General features: G+C 39.8%; 1 protein-coding gene and 1 long non-coding RNA gene across 4 annotated transcripts in view; one reads left to right on the forward strand and one right to left on the reverse strand.

The window, feature by feature from the left end:
- Positions 1-1,738: 1,738 nt before the first annotated feature.
- gabrb2a (gamma-aminobutyric acid type A receptor subunit beta2a) overlaps positions 1,739-23,745 on the reverse strand; it is a 38,836-nt gene continuing 16,829 nt past the window's right edge. Inside the window, exons 5-10 of one of the 2 annotated variants that reach the window (XM_086084725.1) lie at positions 14,937-15,019; positions 9,866-10,003; positions 8,294-8,446; positions 5,970-6,214; positions 5,416-5,556; positions 1,739-3,299 (exon numbers count right to left, since the gene is read on the reverse strand). In XM_086084725.1, coding sequence (XP_085940851.1) covers positions 2,943-3,299; positions 5,416-5,556; positions 5,970-6,214; positions 8,294-8,446; positions 9,866-10,003; positions 14,937-15,019 — 1,117 coding nt within the window. In that variant the 3' untranslated portion in view covers positions 1,739-2,942. The remainder of the gene's footprint in view (positions 3,300-5,415; positions 5,557-5,969; positions 6,215-8,293; positions 8,447-9,865; positions 10,004-14,936; positions 15,020-23,745) is intronic. The other variant, XM_086084726.1, reaches the window with a different exon arrangement.
- On the forward strand, positions 2,702-23,270 carry LOC147168710 (uncharacterized). 2 transcript variants are annotated; one of them, XR_015095955.1, is made up of 4 exons: positions 2,702-3,372; positions 20,468-20,605; positions 20,684-20,770; positions 21,073-23,270. It is a non-coding gene; the product is annotated as an uncharacterized LOC147168710 (long non-coding RNA). The 2 variants fall into 2 exon arrangements; XR_015095954.1 differs by lacking the exon at positions 2,702-3,372 and adding an exon at positions 4,115-4,198.

Below are 23,745 nucleotides of genomic sequence, written 5' to 3' on the forward strand. Positions count from 1 at the left end.
GGCTCTGGATTTACGTCACCTCTTTCCCATCCATTATGCATTCCGAGATTCAATGTTCAAATTTCTATTCAGCACTGCTTTTCTACTCACTCACAGTAGTGTCAGTTTAGTTGTTCACCCACTGGTACAGACACAAAGCTACATATTTGGTAACTTGAGTCAAAATGAACACTGCATGCCTAAAAGAAAGCAGAACCATGTGACCGATAACAATATCACAATTATAATCAAACAGAGTCCCCCCCCCCCCCAAAAAAAAAATGGACATAACTTTGTTATTTAATACCAACCAATTCTTGCTCAAATTATCTAAGATTTTAACAATATGTGTAAAAAAACAACAACTTAAGTTTAAACAGGATAAACAGCATAGGAAATGAATGGAAAAGAAGCACTGTACAGTAGATAAAGTCTACACACCCCTGTTCAAATGCCAGATTTCTGTGATATAAAATAATGAGACTTAGACAAACTTTTTCCATTATTAATGTGACTCGAGTGATTTTGAAAAAAAGTTGTTTTTGAGAATGACAGTAAAAATAAGCAATTGAAATAATGTGGTTGCACTATTGTGCGCACCCTCTTATAACTGGGATGTGGTTGTCTTCAGAATTAACTAATTACATTCAAACTCATGTTAAATGAGGACCAGCACACACCTGCCGATATTTAAAGTGCTTCTAATTGAATTACATTTCAGATGCTTCAGTAGGCTTTTCATGACACTTTTTTCCCTAACACTTATTGGTCAGTCCCCCCAAAAATCTCCAAATTCATGAGGGGAAAATGTAAATGTAAATGAAAAGCTTTCTTGAACATCTGAAATGTATTTTGGGTTAATCAAAGACACATTAAATCAGTGGTGTCAAAGTCCGGTCCTCCTGCATGTTTTAGAGGTTTCCCATGTTCAACACTGCTGATTCATATTTAAGCTAATTAGCAAGCTCTACAGGAGCCTGATAATTATCCTGATCATTGAATCAGGTGCGTTAGAGAAGAGAAACCTCGAAAACATGCAGGACTCAGGCTCTCAAGAGCCGGATCTTGACACACGTGCTTTCAATGGTGGTAGGTGTGCTGACTCCCATTTAACCTGAGATTGAATGTGACTAATTTCGAACAGCCACAATTTGAGTTATAAGAGGTTGTGCACACTTGTGCAACCACACTATTTATTTTGTTTATTTTTATTTTTCTCAAAAAATATATATTTACATTTAAAAAAAATTATTAATCTGTAGGTCATGTTAATGGCGACAAAAGTTTTGAAATAATTTATCCAAAAAAAATGTATATCACAAAACCTGTCATTCGAATAAGGGTGTGTAGACTTTTTATATTTACTGTATATCATTCTCATATCATTAATATAAATGATTCCATTTGTTAGCATACTATAATATACAATAATCATTTTCTGGGGGTTAAAATGTTGAATTTCCAATCCTATCATTGAGTGTCAATTGAAGGAATAACGGTCCTAAAAGTGTGAGGCCAGCCAAGAAAATGCCACCTTGCACTTTGTTATTGAAGTGATAGACTGTATTGAGTTTTAATTGAATTTAGATACATCTTCATAGTTGTTGACAATCATTACACAACATATTTACAGTCTTTATGAAATATTACAATTGGAATTTACATAAACTTTGTACAAAATACGCCTGACTTCAATGCCTGGATAGCGGGGTCCTTGTTAAGTCGTTTGCGGAGAACAAAACATGGACCCAGTAGCCACTGGTGTCTGGAAGTGCTTTAGTTTCAGCAAGGAGGTGCTTCAAGAGTCCATTAAAAAGAAAGAAAAGGGAGAAAAGTCCAAAAAGCACATCAACAGCAAAGTTGTGAATTTGTGTTTCATTTTTCTTTTTCTTTTAAGCTCAGTTGAATTGCTCGTTTCTTCTTCTTTTCTTTTTTTTTGACGGCATGGAAAATTATTAATGTGTAATTCAACTGTAAAACAACAACAGTTAAATAGAATAAATTGATAATATTTACACAACGTGAGTATTGATTTATAAAAATGAATCATCTCTTTTTCTTTTAACATGATTTATATTTATCTACATTTTTTTTTTCAGAACAAAAACCTAACCACAATGAAACGTATCATACTTCTATCATTCAATTCTACTGATAAAGATGATTGTGGATTGCCATATTTATGCAGCAACTGATTGCAATGAAAGGGCAGCCGATTCATCTTCTTCCACCAGTTGTTAAAAACAAACAAACAAACAAACAAAAACAAAACAGGGTGAACTGGACTTGATTTGGTCCGTGCTGCAAAAGCAAAAAAAAAACCACAAAATAAAGTCCAACAACTCCTTCACCGGGTGTCCATCGTGTCTTTTTCTGCCCAGCATTGGCACTGCCAATTCCGACGTCCACGCCATCGTCACTATCATCTTCATGGCAACTTAGATGCAAATGAAATCAAACGTGAACATGCTTTTTAAAGGATGTTTTGGATTTACAGTAATTATAGGAAAATAGACTATCAAGGATGACTCCTTTGAAATCATTTATAAAGCTTTCCCGGATGCAGACAGCTCGGCTACGAAGTAAATACTAAACAAAACAAATCCTTAAAGTATATGCAAACACAAGCATAAATATTTGATCCACAGAGAGTAAGCTACGAATGACAAATATTAGTGATATATTGAAATTCCTGCACCATTACTGTCCTTTTTAAAACTCTTGTTTTTAAAGTGGTCGTCCAATCCGCGGAAGGTGTTTCCCAAATGCTAAGAGTCACCGAAGTGTTGGTGCTGCCGCTGCTGCTGTCTGTCCAAAAATGTCTTTGCACTCTCTTCACGTTGTCTAAAATGAACCCGCTAAAAGTTGGTGCACCGTTCATCACTCATTCACACCATTTCTCTATTCCAGCTAAATCCCCTGATCCCCATCTCTGTGAGCCTGCTTCAAGATGGCCGCCGAGCTTAATGGACGTAGTAGAGCCAGTAGACCACGTTGAAGAAGGAGAAGACGGTGGGGAAGATCATCCTGGACCACTTATCGATAGAGTTCACGTCGGACAAGTCCGGGATGTTGACCTTGAGCTGCGAGGCCCGTCTCCGTAGGCGCGACTTCTTCTGAGCGTGGCGCTCCAAGGCGCTGTGGCCATAGTTCTGGCGGGCCATGGCCGCCCTGCGGTACGGCAGCGTGGAGCTGTCGTAGGCCAGCATCGTGTTGCGGGGGTCCCCGGGCGCTCCCAGGCCCCGGGACAGATCTCCGGCGCCCCCCATTTCGTTCTTCATCTCCAGGGTGCTGAACAGGATGTTGTCGTCGGGAGTCATCTGCAGCGTGAGGGTGCAAAGATAGGCGGAGCCATGAGAAGTGACTGCTCGTGGGAAATCGAAGACAGCTAAGGTCAGCTGCGCTATGTACGCGTGATGAGTGAACACTGACTTAGAAAAGCAGTACAGTGGAACCTCTATGCCAGTTGGAAAATTCGGAATTTACAACGGACTAACACTAGGGGCTCTATTTTGCAAGTCTGGCGTAAGGCGCAGTCTAGATCTGCGCAGGGGCGGGCTAGACTAAGTTTTGGTATTTTTGCAGACCGGTGTAATCATATCGTGAACACTTGATTCGCCGTCCTCTCATTCCCTTTAAATTTGGTGCATGAGAGGTCAAAAGTCCTTGACATGATGGAAGAATGAACACAAATTATGTTTATAAGGAACTAGGGCTGGTTAAAAGAAAAACAAAGTTGACCAAGTCGGATAAGTCGACTAAAATTTTCGGCCTCGAAGCTCCGTCGGAACCATGTTTGGGTCGTCCATGTTTTATACACGCATTTATTTTGCTGGCGCGCGCAGTATTGAATGGCAGCTGTGATCTGATCTTTTTTCCTTCTTTTAGTGCACCATCTAGTGGCCAAATGGCGGATGTTCGTCTGCTTAAAAAACGCTCACCGGCTTAGTACTTAGTGGGCTTTCGTTAAAGACAATACAGCACATTGAGCTTACCCAAAACACAGGAAAGGAAGTTGTGAACGTCATAAAGAGCACTTAATTATTATTCTAAAATATAACCTGCCACTCAGTTTTAGGTGTTCACCACTTAACCAGTAGAGGGCAGTCATCCACTAAACATGCCCAGAAGAAGACAAGAACAGGACGTTATTGACCACATGTAGCTAACAGCTAGTTCTATCCTTGTTTACTCATGGAATAATGTTGAAGCACCGTCTGTAAGTGACTTTTAAGACACTATTACATGTGTAATGCAGATATAATGATGTATGTGTGAACTAAATGGTGTTTATTTACCTTAAGTGTTCATCTCTAGCGCGCTAATGCTAATCGCGATTGCTAACTGTTTAGCATAGGCTAATACCGTTTCACTAATTACTCGATTATTCGGTGGAATTATCAAGATTCGATGGTGACAGATCTATAAGGAAATGTGAGCACACCACCACGTCCTTATTTTTATTATTTTACTATTTCGAGTCAGCTGAGGTTAATTTGGTCATGATAGTCAAAGTTACATATCTACATATTTCACAAAAGAGTAACAACTTGCTCATCTGAATGGTGGTAATAAGGTTCCCTCTGGAAACGTTATAAATACAAATAAATAAGGTTGGTTTAGTTTCGAATTAAGAGGTTCCACTGTACATTTTCTAAACTATTGATCATCTGTAAGTGTACGTGATCGTATAACCACAGCACTATGACATAACATTCCTGGAAAAGCAAAAAACACATGGCACAAACAAATTTCATCTCAGAATTTCAACCGGTGTGGCTAAAATTCTGTCGATTCACAACAAAGACAAACGTGATTAAATCAAAGAGGAAGCAAGGCAAAGGAAAATGTGACAGGAGAAGGTTGAGAGAAACTTTAGGGACTTGGCAGAAATGGAGGAGAGGCTAAGAAGGTTCGGGTGGGTCAGGAAAGGTGAATTCACTTGAACATTTCTTCATCCATCGCCTGACTTCTGAGGAAAAGGTCCCGAATATCAGCTAGGCCTGTGAGTATTGTTTTTGAAGTGAAGCCACTAGAAGTCATATCGCTTGAATGATCTCTGATCGAGCAATCCCATTTTACCCACAGTGACTTCTCTGTGTTTGTATCTCAATGATTCGACTACTGACGCTTTCTCCTCTTGTGTCATATTTGTAATTGTCCATCAAATGCGATGTACAGCTCAAGTAGAATTTAGGGAAAGCCTGCAGAAATCAAACTGCTAAGCCGTGGGCGTCAGGAAAATGCATGAAGAGCAAACCAAGAGAGGGAGAAAAAAACACAATGGTGGGAGTGATGATCAAAGTTGCCTTAAAAAAAGTCTATGGAACTTAAAGAGATGCACAAAAAAAAAAAAAAACTAACAGCATTTTCCTCTGATCGGGATCGATTCAGATTGATGACATCATTAGTTTTGACTTTCAAAACCTCCAGTACCTTATTTCTTTGCTCGCCTAGTCCTAATGCGGCATCGTCCACAAAGATGGGATCCCACATCGAGTCATACGCGTCAATTTCCCTCTGTTTCATTCTGGCATACAGAGCATCATCTCTCTGAACTACATTTCCCACCAGCCACTGCAAGCATACAAAATCAGCACTGTTACTTCTGGGAAATTGTAGCTTGCCACACTCACAAGGAAAGGGTGTTTCTTTTCTTTCTTTTGGTATATGTTGCTGCTGTTGGCGCTAGCTGCAGAATACTTGAAACGGGGAGGTCACATCCAAGGATTTTTCTCTTTTTTTTTCTTTTTTTTTGCTCCTTGCCCTTTCAGAGACACAGCAACATGGAGATCAAGTGTAACAACGCCACTCATTGCTTCAACATTCACTCCTTCGGAGGCACACACACGTATAAATGGAGTGTAAGAGGACATTTAGCATTGGTCACATTGATCTGGAGGGAAAAAGTCATTGTCTACCAACACACACACACGCACACACACATACATAAACAAATCTTCTCACAAGAGCGCTGCCCGCACGTGTACCTTGTTGGGGTCGGGCCGAAGCTTCTCGTTATTGGCCGTGGCCGCCTTCTCGGCCGCTTTCTTCTGCCGCTGCGGGCCCTGGCCAAAGAAGATGTAGTTGACGAAGGCGTACTCAAGCAGGGCGAGGAAGACGAACACGAAGCAGCCCATCAGGTACATGTCGATGGCCTTCACGTAGGGGATCTTAGGGAGCGTCTCTCGCAAGTGCGTGTTGATGGTGGTCATGGTCAGCACCGTGGTGATCCCTAGAAAAGCAACATTCGCCAACATTATTAGGGGAAAGGTTGAGTTCAAGCCATAGTGTGGGGTGTTTACTACAAATATATATCATCTACTTATGCTGATAGAACATGCGAATGCTCTTCCACTTGATGGCAGAGGACAATTCGCTCCATATCCACATAGACTGAATTGTGTCTTGGCCCAATAAAGGTTGGGAAACACTTTTAGCCTTGTTCACAAGTCAGCAATTTAGAATGAAGGATAATTCATCCCTTAACGTCGCTGTCCTGTGAAAACACTTGTCCATTAAAAAAAAAAAGGTTTTGGGGATGTGTTTTATTAAGCCGGAGTACTTTGAGGGAAAAACACTTCTCGGCCATAATTATAATACAATCAAATGGAAAATAGTAGATACAGTAACTTATTGATCGGAGCATCAACATAATCTTCCGCCGCTGCCCAAGCTAGTTCATTGCGTGACGTTTCCCATTTGCAACTTCAAAGCACACGTCAGTAATGTCGTAAACCAAGAAACCCGTCATACAGTGCTGGCACAAAATTAGAACGCCACGGATGGCCGTAAAATTTGGAATTATAGCAATATTTGAAATTTACTTATAATCTCACAATAAACATCTATATTTATGTCCAAAGATATCGCTTTCTGTAGGCGTAAAAAGCAGGATTAAACAGGATTTAAAATTCAAAAATGTTCTACAAAAGCTAGGATGATGGAATGAAATAGGCTTTCTTCCTGTTTTCACTCATCAAATTTACAGTGTCAAACTAAATAGTGTGTTGCCATTTAGTGGCCGATAGTGGAATTACACCCAAAATAAATGGGAACCATAACAAAATTTAGCTATAAACTGTACCAAAAAAAGAAGAAAAAAGAAACCTGCGGAATAACAGGGCCAAGTACTCGGAACCCGCGATGTAGGGAGGTGTACGGTATTAATATATTTGTTATTACTGTTATTATTATTAACCTACAGTCGTTGCTTTTTGTAGGCATACAATATTACAGAGGATTTTTTTCACCATTTTCAGCAAACGCAAACAATGAGCTTAAAATAGACTTACTGTTTTCATTCTTCAAATTTTGTGTCAAACTACTGTGTATGGTGTGCCATCTAGTGGTCAATAGTGGAATTACACTCACAAGTTGCGCTACGGAGGGGGGAAAAAAAAAAGTGAAATAGCCGGACCACGAACCCATGATGGAGGGGGTTTACTGTACCATTATTGTTATTATAATAATAATTATTATTATTATGACTCCATGGAGTATAAGCGCATGTGAGTGTTAATAATGTATGCAATTATGCATCCAAAAGGACGATAAACAAAGTGTAGTGCTGTCAAACATCTGCTATTAGTCACAACACGATTCACCAGTTTTTTTTGTTTGTCTTTTTCTTACGTGCACGCATTGTGCTTGATACACATTAGTCATCTGCATGCACAATCTGCATTTGGTCAGATTCACACGTATTATAAATAACCCAGCGGTTTGTGTAGCTCGCAGCCTCCTTCCTGTCTCATTGGCTGCACTCGCTCGCCGCTGCATGTTCGCAGGACGCTGCGAGCGGTTAGATCTTGAAATCGCGTTCGCGTCCAAACATCCCATGCGGGCCTCCAACCTGCATGCGTCCCACTTGCGAACACAAATGGCGCGTGACAAGAATGACACACATAAACGCCGGGAGCCGGCTCCTCTTGCGGCTCTGACCTTCCGAGCCCAACGCCAAAATTGAGCTTCGTGGCATTTTGTTTTAAGCGCGGCTCGAAATATGAAAAAGTGCATTATTGTAATGGGGCTTCACTTAGCTGGCCGGTGAAAGACAGACGGGCAGAGAGGAAGACAGCACGCTTCAAGGTCGAGCCGCTGCGCCTCTCTCTGCATGAGTCATGCATGGAGTCATCTGAACAACAGACATTTAGCTTGGCGGCCTATCACAATCTACTATCAGTGGCATGCTTAAAGCTAATGAGAAAAGCAGTCAAAACACACATCAGACGCATGACAGACACAATGTATGTGGAACGGCTTTTTGTGATGTAACTGGGGGTTATTGTTAGCAGCAGCCGGGCCGTCCTACCCAGGGCCACTCTGGCAGCAGACGCGTCGTAGTTGATCCAGAAGGAGACCCAGGAGAGGATGGTAATCAGGATGGAAGGCATGTATGTCTGCAGGATGAAGTAACCGATGTTCCTCTTCAGCTTGAAGCTGAGGGACAGGCGGGGATAGGAACCTGAAGGAGGAAGAAGGAATGAAAAGAGATTTTTACTCAATGAATGTCCACTTGGCCAATGACGCTAATGCGACATTTAAAGTGTCATCTCGCTTATTTGCTAATTTGCCGATTCACTTTTTGTGCTCAGGAGAAAAAGCCTGCCTTAGATAAAAGTAGGGCATTGACTCCATCTTGTGGCCTCTTGATGGCAAGGAACGATGTTGACGCGAGGAAAGAAGCTTTCTTTAGTCAGGCCATAGCCCTGTCTAATAGGAAAGCAGTGCTTTGACGCCATTGTGCAGCATGGAGGGATTGACCGACTACAGATTTTTAGTTGTCGACTATCTGTGTCGTGTTGACTTGGTTTTGATTACATTGAGTTTTGATTCATCTTGTCTTGTTTGTTTGTTTACACAATCTTAAAAAAAAAATACAAATATGGCAGCAAAAATTTGAAATAAAATCAACACATGTGAAGGCAAGGTAGAAACCCATTACCATTTAAATAACAAAAATATACTACAAATGCTATGTATAGCCTCAACAAACATATCTTCTTCTTGTACTTTTATTAGTCACATTTTTGGTATAAAAAAAAATCACACTCACTTGTAGTGTCCATAAAGTTATGCCCGCATTCCTCGCCGCTAATCCCAAAGTGCTACTGGTATGAATATTTTTAAGACTAGCAGTGATCAAAATAGCCGAAGCTAGTGAAGGTAGCCGCTATTCTCATCCACCATCATCTTATTTTCGCTGGCCCACACAGACACATGAAGTTTGTGTTGCCAGGTTGGCCATGCGGAATATTAAAGTCGCCCGTCAATTAACTCATTCAAACCGAAATAAGACGTTTTTTAAATACTTTCTCCTTCACTCCCAAAAACGTATTTACACCTTTTTATTTGTATTTAATTTTTTTATGTAAGAGCATACAGAAGGCTTTGATGCAGCTTCTGACATAAAGATGGCTTAAAGCAATGGTAGTTATTACAAAAAAATGCCAGCAGGTGGCAGCAGAGTATAAGAGATCAGCCAGGGCCATAAATAGGTTTGTGAATAATGATGAAACTTAGTTATATTCTAATGCTAATTGCTGCAGAATGGAAACAGATACAAATATCCTTTTTTTTCTGATGAAAGAAGAGACTCTAATCTTTCTTTTGGTAGGTGTTTCCATGTTTTTTTTATAGCAATAGAACACAGGCCTTGCAAAATCAGTCAAAATCAAGGAAAACAGCCGGGAGCGAAGGGGGTTGCTTCAGTGAAAATGGCTGGGAGTGAATGAGTTAATCGGCTCAACTCCTAGTAACATCTAATGGAAAGTAAACCTTTTAGTTTATAACCTTGCAGCAGGGCTCAGTCTTTATAACTCTGTACTGCTTTGGCCAATGAGAAAGCAAGTCGTAAAACATAACAGAAGCATTGCTTCGATACCTGTGGAGAAGACCACCTTTGTGGAGATGAGTTTATAGTCGACGATCGAAAACTGTGGCAACTCGATCCTGTCGACGCCGGACACGGCGCCTTCTCCTCCTCGCCAGTAGAACTCGATATCATCCGTTGTGTAGCCATCTGTTGAGCACAAAGCAAAAGGTTGAAAACAATTTCACATCATTTAAGTTCATATCATGCTTTGTGGTATTTTTAAATAGTCCGGGAATTGTTGAGAATATCACTTGGCAGGATTTTCAGATTTGAGCATAAATGCTTCTTACTTACATATGTTTTTATCATAAATTAAAGCGCAATTGTACTGTGAACTAATATGCTAACAGGCCTTTTGGGCAGTTTTTTATTGCGTCACTGATTGTCACGGTAAAATTCTGTTTGTTATTTATTGATTTTTATATTGCCTGGCAGGCACACATTTTATCAGCAAAGGGATTTATAATTATGTTTTTGTTGTTGTTGTTGTTGTTGTAATACATTAAAATTCAGAGTATCATTAATCTACTTGTACATGTTGCTGCTATGGGTAATACTTGTTGGCCCCGGGGACAGACCTAATAAAAAATTTATTATAATACATTTTGGACAAAATTTGATTACCTATCAATTCATAAAATTAATAACACAATATAATGTTGTTTTGGAGTGAAACTACACCTGATTGGACACATCCGTCAGAGTTATATATTAGACTAACTCTATTCAATGAGCGCAACTAGACGAAGCCTTGCTTTTTGACAAATTCCATTAAAATAGTTTTTATAACCTAAGTGCTTAATAAACTATAATGATATAGTATATCAATTAAAATATACTATACATGCTTACTATATGTAACAATTAGCCCCATAAGAGTACCCATATGATAAAGTATGCCTTTTGGAAAGTTGATTGCTTTCTGTGTGTGTGTGTGTGTGTGTGTGTGTGTGTGTGTGTGTGTGTGTGTGTGTGTGTGCGTGCGTGCGTGCGTGCGTGCGTGCGTGCGTGCGTGTGTGTGTGTGTGTGTGTGTGTGTGCATGGCCTCTGCCTGTGCAAGAATCAGCATGGAAGTGTTGTCCTTCCATCAAAGGGAATCAGGTGCCCAATCAATCAATGTACAATTATTGAAATGAGCACACGATTCTTTGTTTCTGTGCTAATGAAAGAGAAATTGCTCAGGGCGCCGCTCATGATATCAGTGATGACAATGTGGACGTGCACTTAAAATAACCGGATGCTCGACCGCCTAAAATGAGTGTTGCATGTAATAGTGTGACGTCATCCCTTGGACTCGTGTTCTGAGGCCTCAATAAATATGGCAACCTGACCAATTTGCTATTTTTAGAAACGGACACAACCAGACTTGGATAGTAAAATGGCACTGAATGGAGTAGCAGCTTGTCAAGCACCGGGCAGCTAAAGAAAACGCGAACATGATGTGTATTTATCTCATAACACCTCGTTATGTTGGGAGGTCAATATTTTTCATATGGCAGTTGTAAACTACAGCAAACTTAAACTTAAAGTAACAATAAATACATTTCAAAAATGATAAAAGTTCACAGTTATAAATAGCAAATTCCCCATTTAAAGTCCAGCTACATTTCAGAGACATTTCAGCACACTCGTAAATCGACTGTGTATCGCTAAGGCTAGATACAATAGTGGAAGGGAGGAATGGAAAATAATAAACACTACTAAGAAGACACAATTGTTTTACTAGTGAGGTTAGAAATTGTACATGAACCTTAACCCCTTTAGACCCATGGATGGTCCCAGTGGACATGATATATTCGCGTGTCTAAACCAATAAAACGCATATATTCATTTGGATGACACTTCTGGTTCATGATTGGATCTTAACGAACCAATCACAATCACAAATTGATTTACATGATGTTCGTGTTAAAAACGTTGCATATAAGCTTGGTAAGTTTACAACACGTTACAGCTATATTATCCAGGCGTGCACTATAACTAAAAACATGAGATAACCCCCAAAAAGGTTTTCCATGTTGTTCTTATGTGGGAAAAGAGTCAAAATCATTAAAAAAAAGAGAAGAAATTTTGCCCAGCAGAAAAAAATGCAGGTTTGAAAGGGCAACGCTAGATCTCAAGGTTAAATAATCAAATAAATCTATTTTAGTGGACAATTTTGAGTCTTCAATTAACCTAACATGCATGTTTTTGGAATGGGGTGTTTTTATTTCTGTTTATTCTATTTAGCTTTATTTATAACTTCTTTTCACACACTTATATTGCATATAAAAAGTCTACACACCCCTGTTCAACTGCTTTTCTTCAGCTGAAACTGGGGCCCTTAGGCGAGGTGGAGGGAATTATGAACAGTTTAAATACCAGTGTTAGGACAAAACCTTCAGGCTTTTAATAGAAAGTAAAAAAAAAAGTTGTTAAAGCAGATTAGAACTACTGAACGTTGGGGCTAATCAAAAGTGCTTTAAATGGTGGCAGAGGTGTCCTGCCTCCTATTTAACATGAGTTTTTTGTAAATGTGATTCTCAACAAAGCCACATCCCAAGTCATAAGAGGGTGTCATGTTTTATGCACCCACATAATCTTACGTTATGTTTATTTTCCTTTTCAACAAAAAGGAGGGGGGAGAATTAAGTTTACATTAGCAGTGGAAAAACTTTCAAAATGATATATCCTGGTCTCATCACAAAAACTTGGCATTTGAACAGGGGTGTGTAGACTTTTTATATCCACTGTACACTGTTATGAATGATCGAATTCTACTTAAAACATCACCTGTATTGTTATATTGTACTTTATTTCTATTATTTCCTTTGCAAAATTGCGATATCCAAACTAATCAGAATTAAACCAATGTTGGACTCAGCGGACCCATTGTAAATCTTTGATGGCTCACTTGCAAACCAGCATGCCAAACCAGTGACGGGAGTCCCTGTTGCTGGAGCACGGGGCTATCCGGGCTTTTAAGACTCGTGTCTGTTAAAAATGCATCAAGTTTATCAAGTCAAGTGAGAGTTCTCTGCGCTCATTAGTCTGAATAAAATAGCATGTTCTGGCATGAAGCGATTCCAACGTTAAAAACGCTGCCAGTTAATCCATATGAGAGCAGATACTGTCTGCTGATCAAAACCGGGCCTGCGTGCTTCAGTGTGTGTGTGCCTGAGAGAAGAGGAGGAAAAAAAAGAGGTTATGAGTGATGGAGAGAAAGAGATAAAAAGGCTGCAGGATGAGAGTGTGCAAAGAAAAGAGATGAGGAAGTGATGAGGAGAGCGATGGCGAGCGTAATGGAAGAGGAGCGCGGAGAGGCGGTTCTGACCCGCCGCTGTTTTTTCCCATTGGCACTTAATTCCGGCAAACACTGCGATGAAACCCAGAAAGAGTGAGCCCTACACCGCATCCCAGCCCCATAATCCTCCTCCCCGGGGACCCAGATAAAGCGCGACGAGGACCTCATCTTCCTCTCTTATGTTACACCCTGCCGCCCCTCCTCTTCACAGCGCTTCAAAATGACAAACTCCATGAGAAATGAGATTTTTGTACTTTGCAAACATGGCGGCGTAACTATGGAGGACCAAAACTCACCAAACTCAAAATAAATAAATGATTAAATAAATAATTAAATGACTAATGGTGAAAATAAAAACTGACGTAAAAAAATATAATTCGAAAATTACATCCAAAAAATGAATATATATATTAGGGGTGTGAATTGCCTAGTACCTGGCGATTCGATTTGTATCACGATTCATAGGTCACGATTCGATACCGATGAATGCCGATACGAATCTGTAAATTGATTATTGCGATTTTTTTTCCCCTTAAATTTTGAAAATACTAATCAGTAAACTTTTACATGTACACTGTAAGATTTGTATGAAAATGTATTCATCTGAAAAGTTTCATGTTTGAACAGCACTGAAATCAAAGATTAAGACTTAATGTTCCATTAATATAACTTTCTTCCATGCTTAGTGTGTAAATCCTAAGCCTAAATAAGACGTTTTGTTGAATATTCCCATAAAAAATTGATGTTTAAAAATCGATTCGGCCGCTTATTGAATCGATTCGAGAATTGCGCGCTGTAATATTGCGATATATTGCCGAATTGATTTTTCCTAACACCCCTAATATATATATATATATATATATATATATATATATATATATATATATATATATATATATATATACATTTGTATTTAATTTTTGAATTTGTTTTTATTTTCACTTTTAGTCATTTATTTATTTATAATTTTGCCAGTTTTGGTCCATACTGCCAGGTCGAAATGTTATTCAAATGAGGAGGCAGTCCTAAGCGTGTCACCTCGACTTGTTGTCGAGCAACTCAAGTCACAGATTGTGGTGACAGTGGACAAGATAGTCGTCCATTGCTGGGGCTCTCCATGCAAGCCGGCGAGACTTCCTTCTTCGCCAAGCCTCTCACTCGACCAATGAAAGGCAGTTTGCAACGGCAGAGTCCAACCCAAGACACGCTTAGGACCGCCCCCTCATTTGAATGACATTTCATCCTGGCAGTATGGACCAAAACTGCCAAAATTCAAAATAAATAAATGACTTAATAAATAAATAAATGACTAAATAAAAGACTCAAAGTGAAAATAAAATAAAAAATATAATATGTATAAAAATATAATTCAAAAATTAAATACAAATGTATTTATTTATGTATATATTTATTTATTTTTATTTCCATTTATATATATTTTTTTTAATGTAATTTTCTAATTATATTTTTCATATCCGTTCTTATTTTCCCTTTTAGTCATTTATTTATTTATTTAGTCATTTATTTATTTTGAATTTTGGCAGTTTTGGTCCTCCATGCGTAACATCCACAAGGCTGCAGCTGAATTAATTAGGCTGGATGTTATCAGCCGGTGATGTTCGCCTTCATGATCCGTATCTCATCAGCCTCTCTCAGCATTTTACATCCCGCGTTATCACGCCGCTTTCTACCTTTGCGCTTTCTTCAAAAACCCACAGAGCTGCATGCGTACGTGGGATCTAAATCTACGTCGGCGAGTGGGAGTGAGAGCCCGTTGTCAGGGGCGACGGTACTTACAGCTTTCGATCTCCAGGGTGCAGTTTTGCTCATCGAGAGGGTAACGGCGCAGGTCCATCATGCAGGCTGCAGTGGTGGTGATCCTGGACACAGAAAAGACAGCGGTCCGTTAGCTGCGAGCGTCATTGGAGAGAGGACGAGTCCCCGTAAAATGTGATGATGGCAAATATTCACACACTCAAAATGCTGGTTTGTTTTTCTAATATACTTGCTGGATATTTTTATATATTATCGGCCGGGTTGATTAAATCGATGTTCTGTACATGTCAATTCTAGGGATCATCTGTGCCAGTATTCACCATTTTGACTCATAAAGGCATCGGTCTTTTAAAAACAAAAAAAACTAAAACTGACGGCTGATAATAGATCAATTTAAAACTGTGTTAACTTGAAGGAATTATTTATTCAACATTTCAGATAACTTTAGAAGAGATGCTGTCAATCCTGGAAACTGTCTGAACCTTCTGTTTTTGTTTGAAAAAAAACTATGATACGTGAAAATGCAACATTCCAGAAATTTTTTGGAAAACTTGATTTACTGAGAAAATAATAGGGAGCTATTTACTTGTTTAAGTTTTCATGTAACTTTTTAAAACATGCCGATGACCCTGGGATCTTCCTGAACTTTTTCTTAAAATTTTAGATCAAAGATGTCCATTGTCTAAGATTACAAAAAATAAAAAAATAAACCTAGATTTTGCAATTTCTTTTTTGTTTTTTGTTGTTAAATATCGGCTCTAAATATCGGTTATCGGCTTCCTTGACTACTAATAATCGGTGTTGGTCCTGAAAAATATATCGATCTTTTTCGTCCATTGTCTAAGATTTTTTTTAAAGAAAAAAAACTTTGCAATTTATTTATTTTTTTACATTTTAATTTCCCTTTTAGTCAAAGTGAATATCGGCTCTAAATATCGGTTATCGACCTCCTTGACTACTATTAGTCAGTATTGGTCCTGAAAAACATCGATCTTTCGCTAGTCGGTTCATTGTGCTGTAATATTATTCAAAAGCAGAGTGTGAGCAGGGACTTAACAGACTTCTTTGACCTCCTAATACCACCGTTGTATAGAAACGAGAATTAACACAATATTACAAACATGCTGTTGATAAGGTGGTGGGGGGGGGTCCTAAATTTGGGATCATTTCGCATTTAATAAAATAAGCTTAAGTACAATAGGTCGAGCTGTCTTAAGTTATTAAGCTAATTCTACCATTGCTAGTTAGAGCAAATTGTAATCCATAGCAGGTAGTTTGGACAGAGGTCAGATGTAAACAGCCACTGGTTCTCTTTCAATCACTTTATTAAACCAATTGTAACAAAACACAGTAAATGGAAGCACATTCTTGACGATGGTCTCAACTGACACATCACTCTGCACACACAACAGCTAAGCTAAAGCTAGTAAATGGCCCTTTGTTGGTCCTCATTTGCTGACCTCTATGTCCAGCACAAAAGTCCCCATCGTCACCTCATTATGATCATTAATAATAAACAAAAGCTCTTTCACCTCACACGCAAGGCAGCTTTTTTCCATTTTACAGCCTTCAAGCTCGTTGCCACTCATTTGTCTGCCACTAGTTACATTCTACATGTACAGAATTGGGATCGTTGCGAGATTATCTTTTGTCGCATAAGTGAAGAAAACAGGGTTCATGTTGTGGTCACGCAGTCCTTAAACCAAAAGCGAGTCAGCCACATCCGACAGCACCTCTCAGTGTACTTCCTGTAACGCACACACGACATGTTGGTCCGAGCTAAGTCGGGCAGGGCCAAAGCCCAGAGGCTGTCTGCATGTAACCATGGAGACGTCATCTACGCCTTTAGGATACGCACACATACTCACACTGATTGGTATAAAACATGATAGCATCATGCCACCATAATAACGATATCAGTATTGGTTGCGGCCTTCGGTTAACTTGTCATTAACGACCACTCCCAAGTCATTCATCTATTGTATTAGCAGTGTTAAACCATTGAAAATGATTCACTAAGATCAATCCTATGTGAATATGATAAGTTTATTTTTTATTTTTCACATGAAGCTTTGGCTATGTATGTGAGTGAGTGGGTTCCGATCGTTTTTTTCGAGTGCAATTTTGTTGATGTCGAAAGTGAGGTGCACCAGCTTAATCATACATTTACTGTCAAAGCTAAAAAGGTAAGAAGAGCTGCAATTAAAAAAAATAATAATTAGATACACAGATTAGCCAGATACACACGGCGTATGAAGTCCTACCTCCATGAGTGAAAAAGCTTTTATTGCCTACTCGCGCTTAATTTTTTCACTATCATTCTGGGGCTTTGCTCTCGCAATAGCAGCTGCAAACCTCGGGCTCCGCCCTCAGTTGTCATGGTAACAAAACCTGTAGTAGCTATTGGTTCAGCAGTAGGTGGAGTCAGATGAGAGCAATAAGACAAAAACAAACATAATACTTTACAAAGATAATGAAATTCAAATACTACCCCCTCCCCCCAAAAAAACATTCCTAAAAATCAACTGTAATTGCCTTTAAATGTGAATGTATTAATTGTTGTAAGTATTAAGGAATCGGCTGACAGAATATTTTATTTTATTTTATTGTAATTAAAAAAGAAAAAAAATCAGTTTAGGGTTCTAGTTACGAGCTTGGAAGTCAAGGTACCATTGTATTTATAGTTCAATTAGTCATTCTCAAATAGACACCTGGGGGGTTGGAGGGGGGTCAGGGGGCGCATATGACCTTAGGGAACTTTTTTTTTTTTTTGCCGTACCAGAATAAAGTGTAATTGTACATCCACTACAGCAGGTGGCAGTGGTGCTCCCATTGTCAGAGGCTGACTGCGCAAGAAGCATTACTTCCGTTGCAGAGGTGTACTTACAAGCATTTCATAGACAAATTACTATTTAATCGTGGTGGAGAGTTGGAGGGGGGCATATTTTCCTCCTCCTTTGGGTAACGAAAAAATAATTGAAAAGTACTGAATTAGGATCAAGTTTGAGCTTTGCAAATATCCAAAATACCGTCAAAATTCTCTTCTAGTTTCGCAAGTGAGAACAGTTGTCAGAAAAGTCTTATTTGAAACGTTCCTATGTAAAATATGTGCTCCGCCAGGCCCAGCCGGGCTGGTTAGGGATTTTATGTTTTGAGCTGTGGAGACAGTCTTCCTCTCTCTCACATTCTGCCTCCTTTTTCTTGCTCTCTGGGCTCTTATGTAAGAGCCAGTTAGCAGGGCCGTGGCGCATTGGGGGATTAACGCAGGAGTCAAAATTCCGCCCTACTTTACCCATTTATGACTAAAATGTTGTTCCGATGTTTGGCGATCTGGCAAGTCATCGATCGCTCGCCGTCAGCGTTGCCACTAAATCGTTACAGAGGAAGCGAAGCAGGGGAAAGGAACAAAAAATGAGGCCAAAATGGCAGGGGTATAAATACCAGACTATTTATAGCCCACCTACATCATCAGCAGAAGTCTCGAAGCTTTTCTGTCTGACAGAGACTCTGCATCAACGATCAAGAGCGGCTTGAGCATCCGTTAGCCCAGCTAGCATGTCAGATACGGACAATTAATAAGCAGCAAAGAATGAGCGAGGCGATGAGCCCGATTTTTGTGCAGGAGGCGCCTTCCTGTCTCCTTCCTCCTTTTGTCTTTGCTGCAGTGAGCGAGAGTGGACCTCTGCAGCACGCAGGCTTGTTTGCGCTTCATCTCCATCACGGCAGGGCCGGGCCGCGCCGGTCCGAGCCGGTCCCCCCTCTCTGCCCGACCTGCCGGAGGAGAGGCCTCGCTGGAGCATATCACGCAGATTCAAACACGCTACATTTGCGCTGCGTCCGAGCTAATAGGACATGCAGTTCTAAAAAAAGGCTGTTTTTGCTGCATGTTCCCGGCCGAGCTGCTGTGTGTGTGCGGATGCGAGTGTGCGCGTGGACCCCCCCGCCCCTGAGGGGAGCTGTGCACCTTTGTTCCCAATGACCTTGTTTACGGACATAGCACAACCACCACAAATTCAGACAGAATCTCATTTGGAGGCGGCGTCACAGCGCAGAGTGAATTCAAGAGTGCGAGCTTAGGAACGCCAGCGCGGCCGTAATCAACCTGACATTTGCAGCCAATCATATTTGAGCCCGTAATGAAGCTAGACGTTGAAATGAAGATGGAGAAGATGCCTCCATTTTGGATAGAGAGCTCCCCGCGCAGCCACATTTCAAAATAAGATGTCTGCTGTGCCAAAGTCCAGGCTCGTCCGAGCACACCGAACATACAAACCAGCCTTGTTTGATCATTGGCTTGAAGGGTGAGATTGATAACTTTAAAGGCGCAGGTTGAGTGTATTGATTTGAAGAGGGCTGAATTCAACTCCTCTTCCTCCACTCAGCATCTTTTTCTCATCCGGGCCCGGGCGATGCCTTTTAGTGAGCTGTGAGGATACGTCCTCTCACAAAAGGAGTGCAAAAGATAGCGAGAGGGGCGGGGTCAGCGAGAGGAGGAGGGAGGGAGAATCCTAATAATTTCTCCATTTTGAATGAAGTCTGACCTTCACGTCTCTTTCTCTCTGGATCTGCCTCTCTTGACCTTTGCCTGTGAATTTTGAGCAACATGCTTCAGGAGGTCCTATGTGGTCTTTCCTCTCTCACTAGATGGTTTGTTGTGTGCCAGCTGTGCTAATGCATAAGATTTTTTTAGGGATGTGTGAGGGTGGCAGTGTCATTCGATCACACTGCAGGTTCAGGTCATTGGAGATCAAAAATCACGAGAATTTGGAAAATACTACATACATATATTTAAAGTTCCTTTAACGCCACAATTTTATTTATTTTTTTTTACGTGCAATTAATGGCAGCCACTTACTTGGAAAGCCTGTACTGGGGGAATTCCAGTCGCAACGCAGCAGACACGTCCACGTCAAAATTTTGCAGTAATAAATGAAATAATAATGCATATATTTGTGGAGACTGGGGTCAAGTTGCATTTTACAATTTTAAAAATGAGCAGGATTTCACAAGTTACTTCATGTTAAAGTATTAGATCGCTCTTAATATGAAAAGAAAAATGCACTGAGCTGTCACCCATGTCTCACAAATGCAATTATGCCATCCAGTGGCTGAAAACTGACCTCAACACAAATCAATATCACACGCGTCTTTTTAATTAATTAACTCAATTTGATCAATTATTATGAAATTACTGTATCAGTGACTAAAAGATGCAGCCATATTTCTATTATTTAAATTTTTTCCAACTTTTATGTTAACAAGACTATAAAAACTTAGAAAAAAATATTTTATTGTACATTTTGAACAGATTTCAAATTTGCGATTAATCGTGAGTTGACTATTGAAGTTATGTGATTAATTACGATTACAAATGTTTTGCCCAATCAATGCAAATCAAGGATCATCTTGATCACGATCTTCCTTATTGACTCTTTTTTTAATTTTTTTTTTATGAATACCTGGGCTAAAAAAGGAAACCACTAAATTACCGTATATGAGACGCTAGCAGGATTTCCAAGCTAATGAATGTTGATGATGTTCTTGTATCACAGACCTGCACTGTGATTCCGTGACTGGCGATGCATTGGCGTACATCGTGTTTTTCCCAGTGAGGACCCTTCACTCAGTTGGCCATCTTGCGCACATCCTCTCCAGCCCTGCTGTTGCAACCGGGCCGCCCGTCTCTGCAGGTATGTGTCAGCCTGCTCAGAGCACTCAGGCATCTGGCCGGCCTGACTCTGACAGCAGCTTGTGTCTGGACGCGCTAGCATCAAATAAAACCTGAACCAAACCCACAAAGCAAATAATGGAGGAGCCGGGAGGCACCCGGCACTGACAAGGGCGACGTATGTGAGGTAACAACTGCATCCCTCTTCTGCACGCACGCCCGCAAATTCACAACAAGCCCTCTCTCCCAGCCTCCATTTCTTTTGGCAGTTATGCAAAGCATATGTGTTGGGCTTATATAATTGGCTCAGAGTGTTATGAATTACATTTCTCAACAAAATGTTGGGATGAATAATCTGGTGCAGTGCAGATGCTTTAATATTTTAAGGAGCCTTTGCGCAAAAAAAAAGAAGGCATCTCCGTGTCTAGCGAGAGAACGACTGAATGCAGCAACATCTTGAATTATTATCTTTTTTGTTTGTTTTTAAAGCATGTAAACCAATCGGCGGTTACGTGCAAATGCGCCAACGCGCTGTGCGAAGGAGGAGGAGGCGACGGATCAGCAGCAGTAACCGGCGGGTCTTGCCGGCCTGTGCGTCCACATGCACGGCTTCGGTGCAGATACAGATTCGGTGTTTGTATTGAAATGCTACATTATTGATTGAGAGTTATCAATTATAGATTGCATTCTCCTTTGGGGTGCGTCGGTCCAACGCCAAGCGGAGACGACTTGCAGACGGGTTGAACCATCTCGCGCCAAATCGGACACATAGCTTGTTTGTATCGCACTGCTTCATTATTGATATGGGCCAATCAATTATGGATTTTCATGATCATCAGGCAGCTAAATTAGGAAAGTGCCGCTTCTGCTTTTTACACACCTCACCGGAATGGAAAGATCGAAGCACCTTGGAATTCCAACGATATTAAGAAGATTAGCCAAAGCAAGGGCAGCCTTTCTAATACTAAAGCAAAGTCCACCAAGAACATACAAGACCCATCTCATACAAGTCAGCTTTATGCTACGGACCAAAAACATGGAGCGGAGAACCACCAAAAACACAATTAGGAATTCACTGGCCAGAAACAACAGATAATTAGAATAAGTGGTTCAAATCGCAAAAAATATATAAATTGTTGAATAGCAAAACCGTCTACAGAATATAGAAGAACCACCAAGACCGTCCCAAAAAGCTTTGCTGGGCTCATGTCACGAGACTGAAAGAACCTCTGCGTTACTTATGCACAAGAAGCTAGCTAGCAATTGCTTCAGCTGGCTACTAGTGCACCTAAACACTTTGCGGAGTTGCTGCTAAGTCAGTAATCATCGCCCGCGTGGCGGCGAATAAACAAGCTACATTTTTGACAAGCGTCATAATCACAGAGGAATGAGAAAATACGGAGAAGAATCCACGCTAAATGCTAAGCTAACATAAAATCGGCATGGCTAGCGCTAACTAGAATTGAAGCTGAAGTCCTTTGTTTTTGTCTTAGTCAGTTGAGCTTATGGGGTTGTTTTGAAACTCATTTTTGATTTTACTGTACTGTACGTACAGAAGAAAGAAGGTCGAAACACTTGTTTGTGAGTTGTAGCATTCTTTACTTTGTTATACAATCCTTAGTGACAATCCTTTTTTTATCTTGCACTTCACAAATACTACATATTATGTAATACTTACACTAAAACTACTAAAAACTCAACTGAAGCCTTTTTGACAACATAATAACTATTCAAAACTAACTGAATTTAGACAAAAAAAGTTTAAAAAAAAAAGGACTAGAATGAAAAGTTCCCACATTTTATATGAACATTTATGGGGGGGTTGTACCATGTTAATTTACATCCTCATTGGTCAGACACTGTTATAAGTTATTGTATAACTCTTGAAGAGGCAGTTTAGACTATAAAACTAATGTAGAATTTAATTATTTCGTTAATGTCAGCTGTGCATCTTGTATGAAGCTGGAGTTTGAAATAATCAACTGTGCTCTATGTCACCCATACTACGGCATTAGCTTGACACACTTGGAATGCTAGCTAGCCAAGTACGAAACTTCAACCTCAGCTATAATGCAGGTTAGGAGTATATCTTTGCAAAAATTCTAAAGATTCTATTACAACCATTTTTCAATTGGATTCAAATGTGTTCGTTCATATATTGTGCAGCACTGTCATCCACGTTCTCTTGTTTAATGTGTTTTTTTTTTTTTTCATACAGCCTTGAGCTTCTTTTTCTAGTCCTACTTAATTCTTTGAGCTTGCAACAGAATTGCCTCGTCACTGAATAGCTCTTCTCACAAGTAACATAGCTTTTCCCTGGCAACGGCTTTTTCTTTGCAGTGGTGCTCAGAATGACGGCCTATGATATGCCCTGACATGTATGTTTTACTTTTAGGAGTTATGAACAGGCAAAATGTCAGGAAAAGCTGGATGTTTTGCAAGAAAACTGCGCATCCATTGGACAAAAAATGTTCTTAGTGATGCTGCACTCAATTGTGAAACTGTTACGATGATGGATTGGAAGTATTAAAAAGGTACTATCTTTTAAAGCAGGGGTGGGGAAACCTTTCTTGGCCATTTTCATTTTTATAAAGTCTTCTGAGGGCTATGCTCAGTTTATGGAGAAATATGATGCAATGATCAAACAAATGTTTATTATTATATATTATGAGCATTTGTAGGTTCCAATAAACACCCAGTTAGGAACTGAGCCTTGCCGACAATAACAGGAAGGTAACTCGTGTTCACCTAAAAAAATATATATTTTTGGGGGGAGGAATTCATTAGTTAACGCTTTAACTTTGACAGCGCTATATATATATATATAAGTATATTATTATTATTATTTTATTTTTTATTTTATTTATTTTTTCCTTTAAGGAGATTGCTTCTTTCTTTCTTTTTTTTTGCTTTTTTTTGTTGGGACAATTGCCTATAGTTTGAACTATGCTATAAACCATAATCCCAAAGCGGCAATTACTACTTTCCTATTATTTGGATTTTGGCGCCATCAAGTGGCAACTATCGGCGCTTTTAGACTTCCAAAATAAACTGGATCAAATGTTTCTTCGACCATAAATCCCCCACCATGCTTTGGACATTCTGCCTGGCTTGAGTGACTCAAATCTAAGCCACATCAGTTCCGATATCTCAGCATACAGT

This window comes from Leptonotus elevatus, chromosome 9 (genome assembly GCF_054856555.1).
Source record: "Leptonotus elevatus isolate MCC_2025b chromosome 9, RoL_Lele_1.0, whole genome shotgun sequence".
NCBI lineage: Eukaryota > Metazoa > Chordata > Actinopteri > Syngnathiformes > Syngnathidae > Leptonotus > Leptonotus elevatus.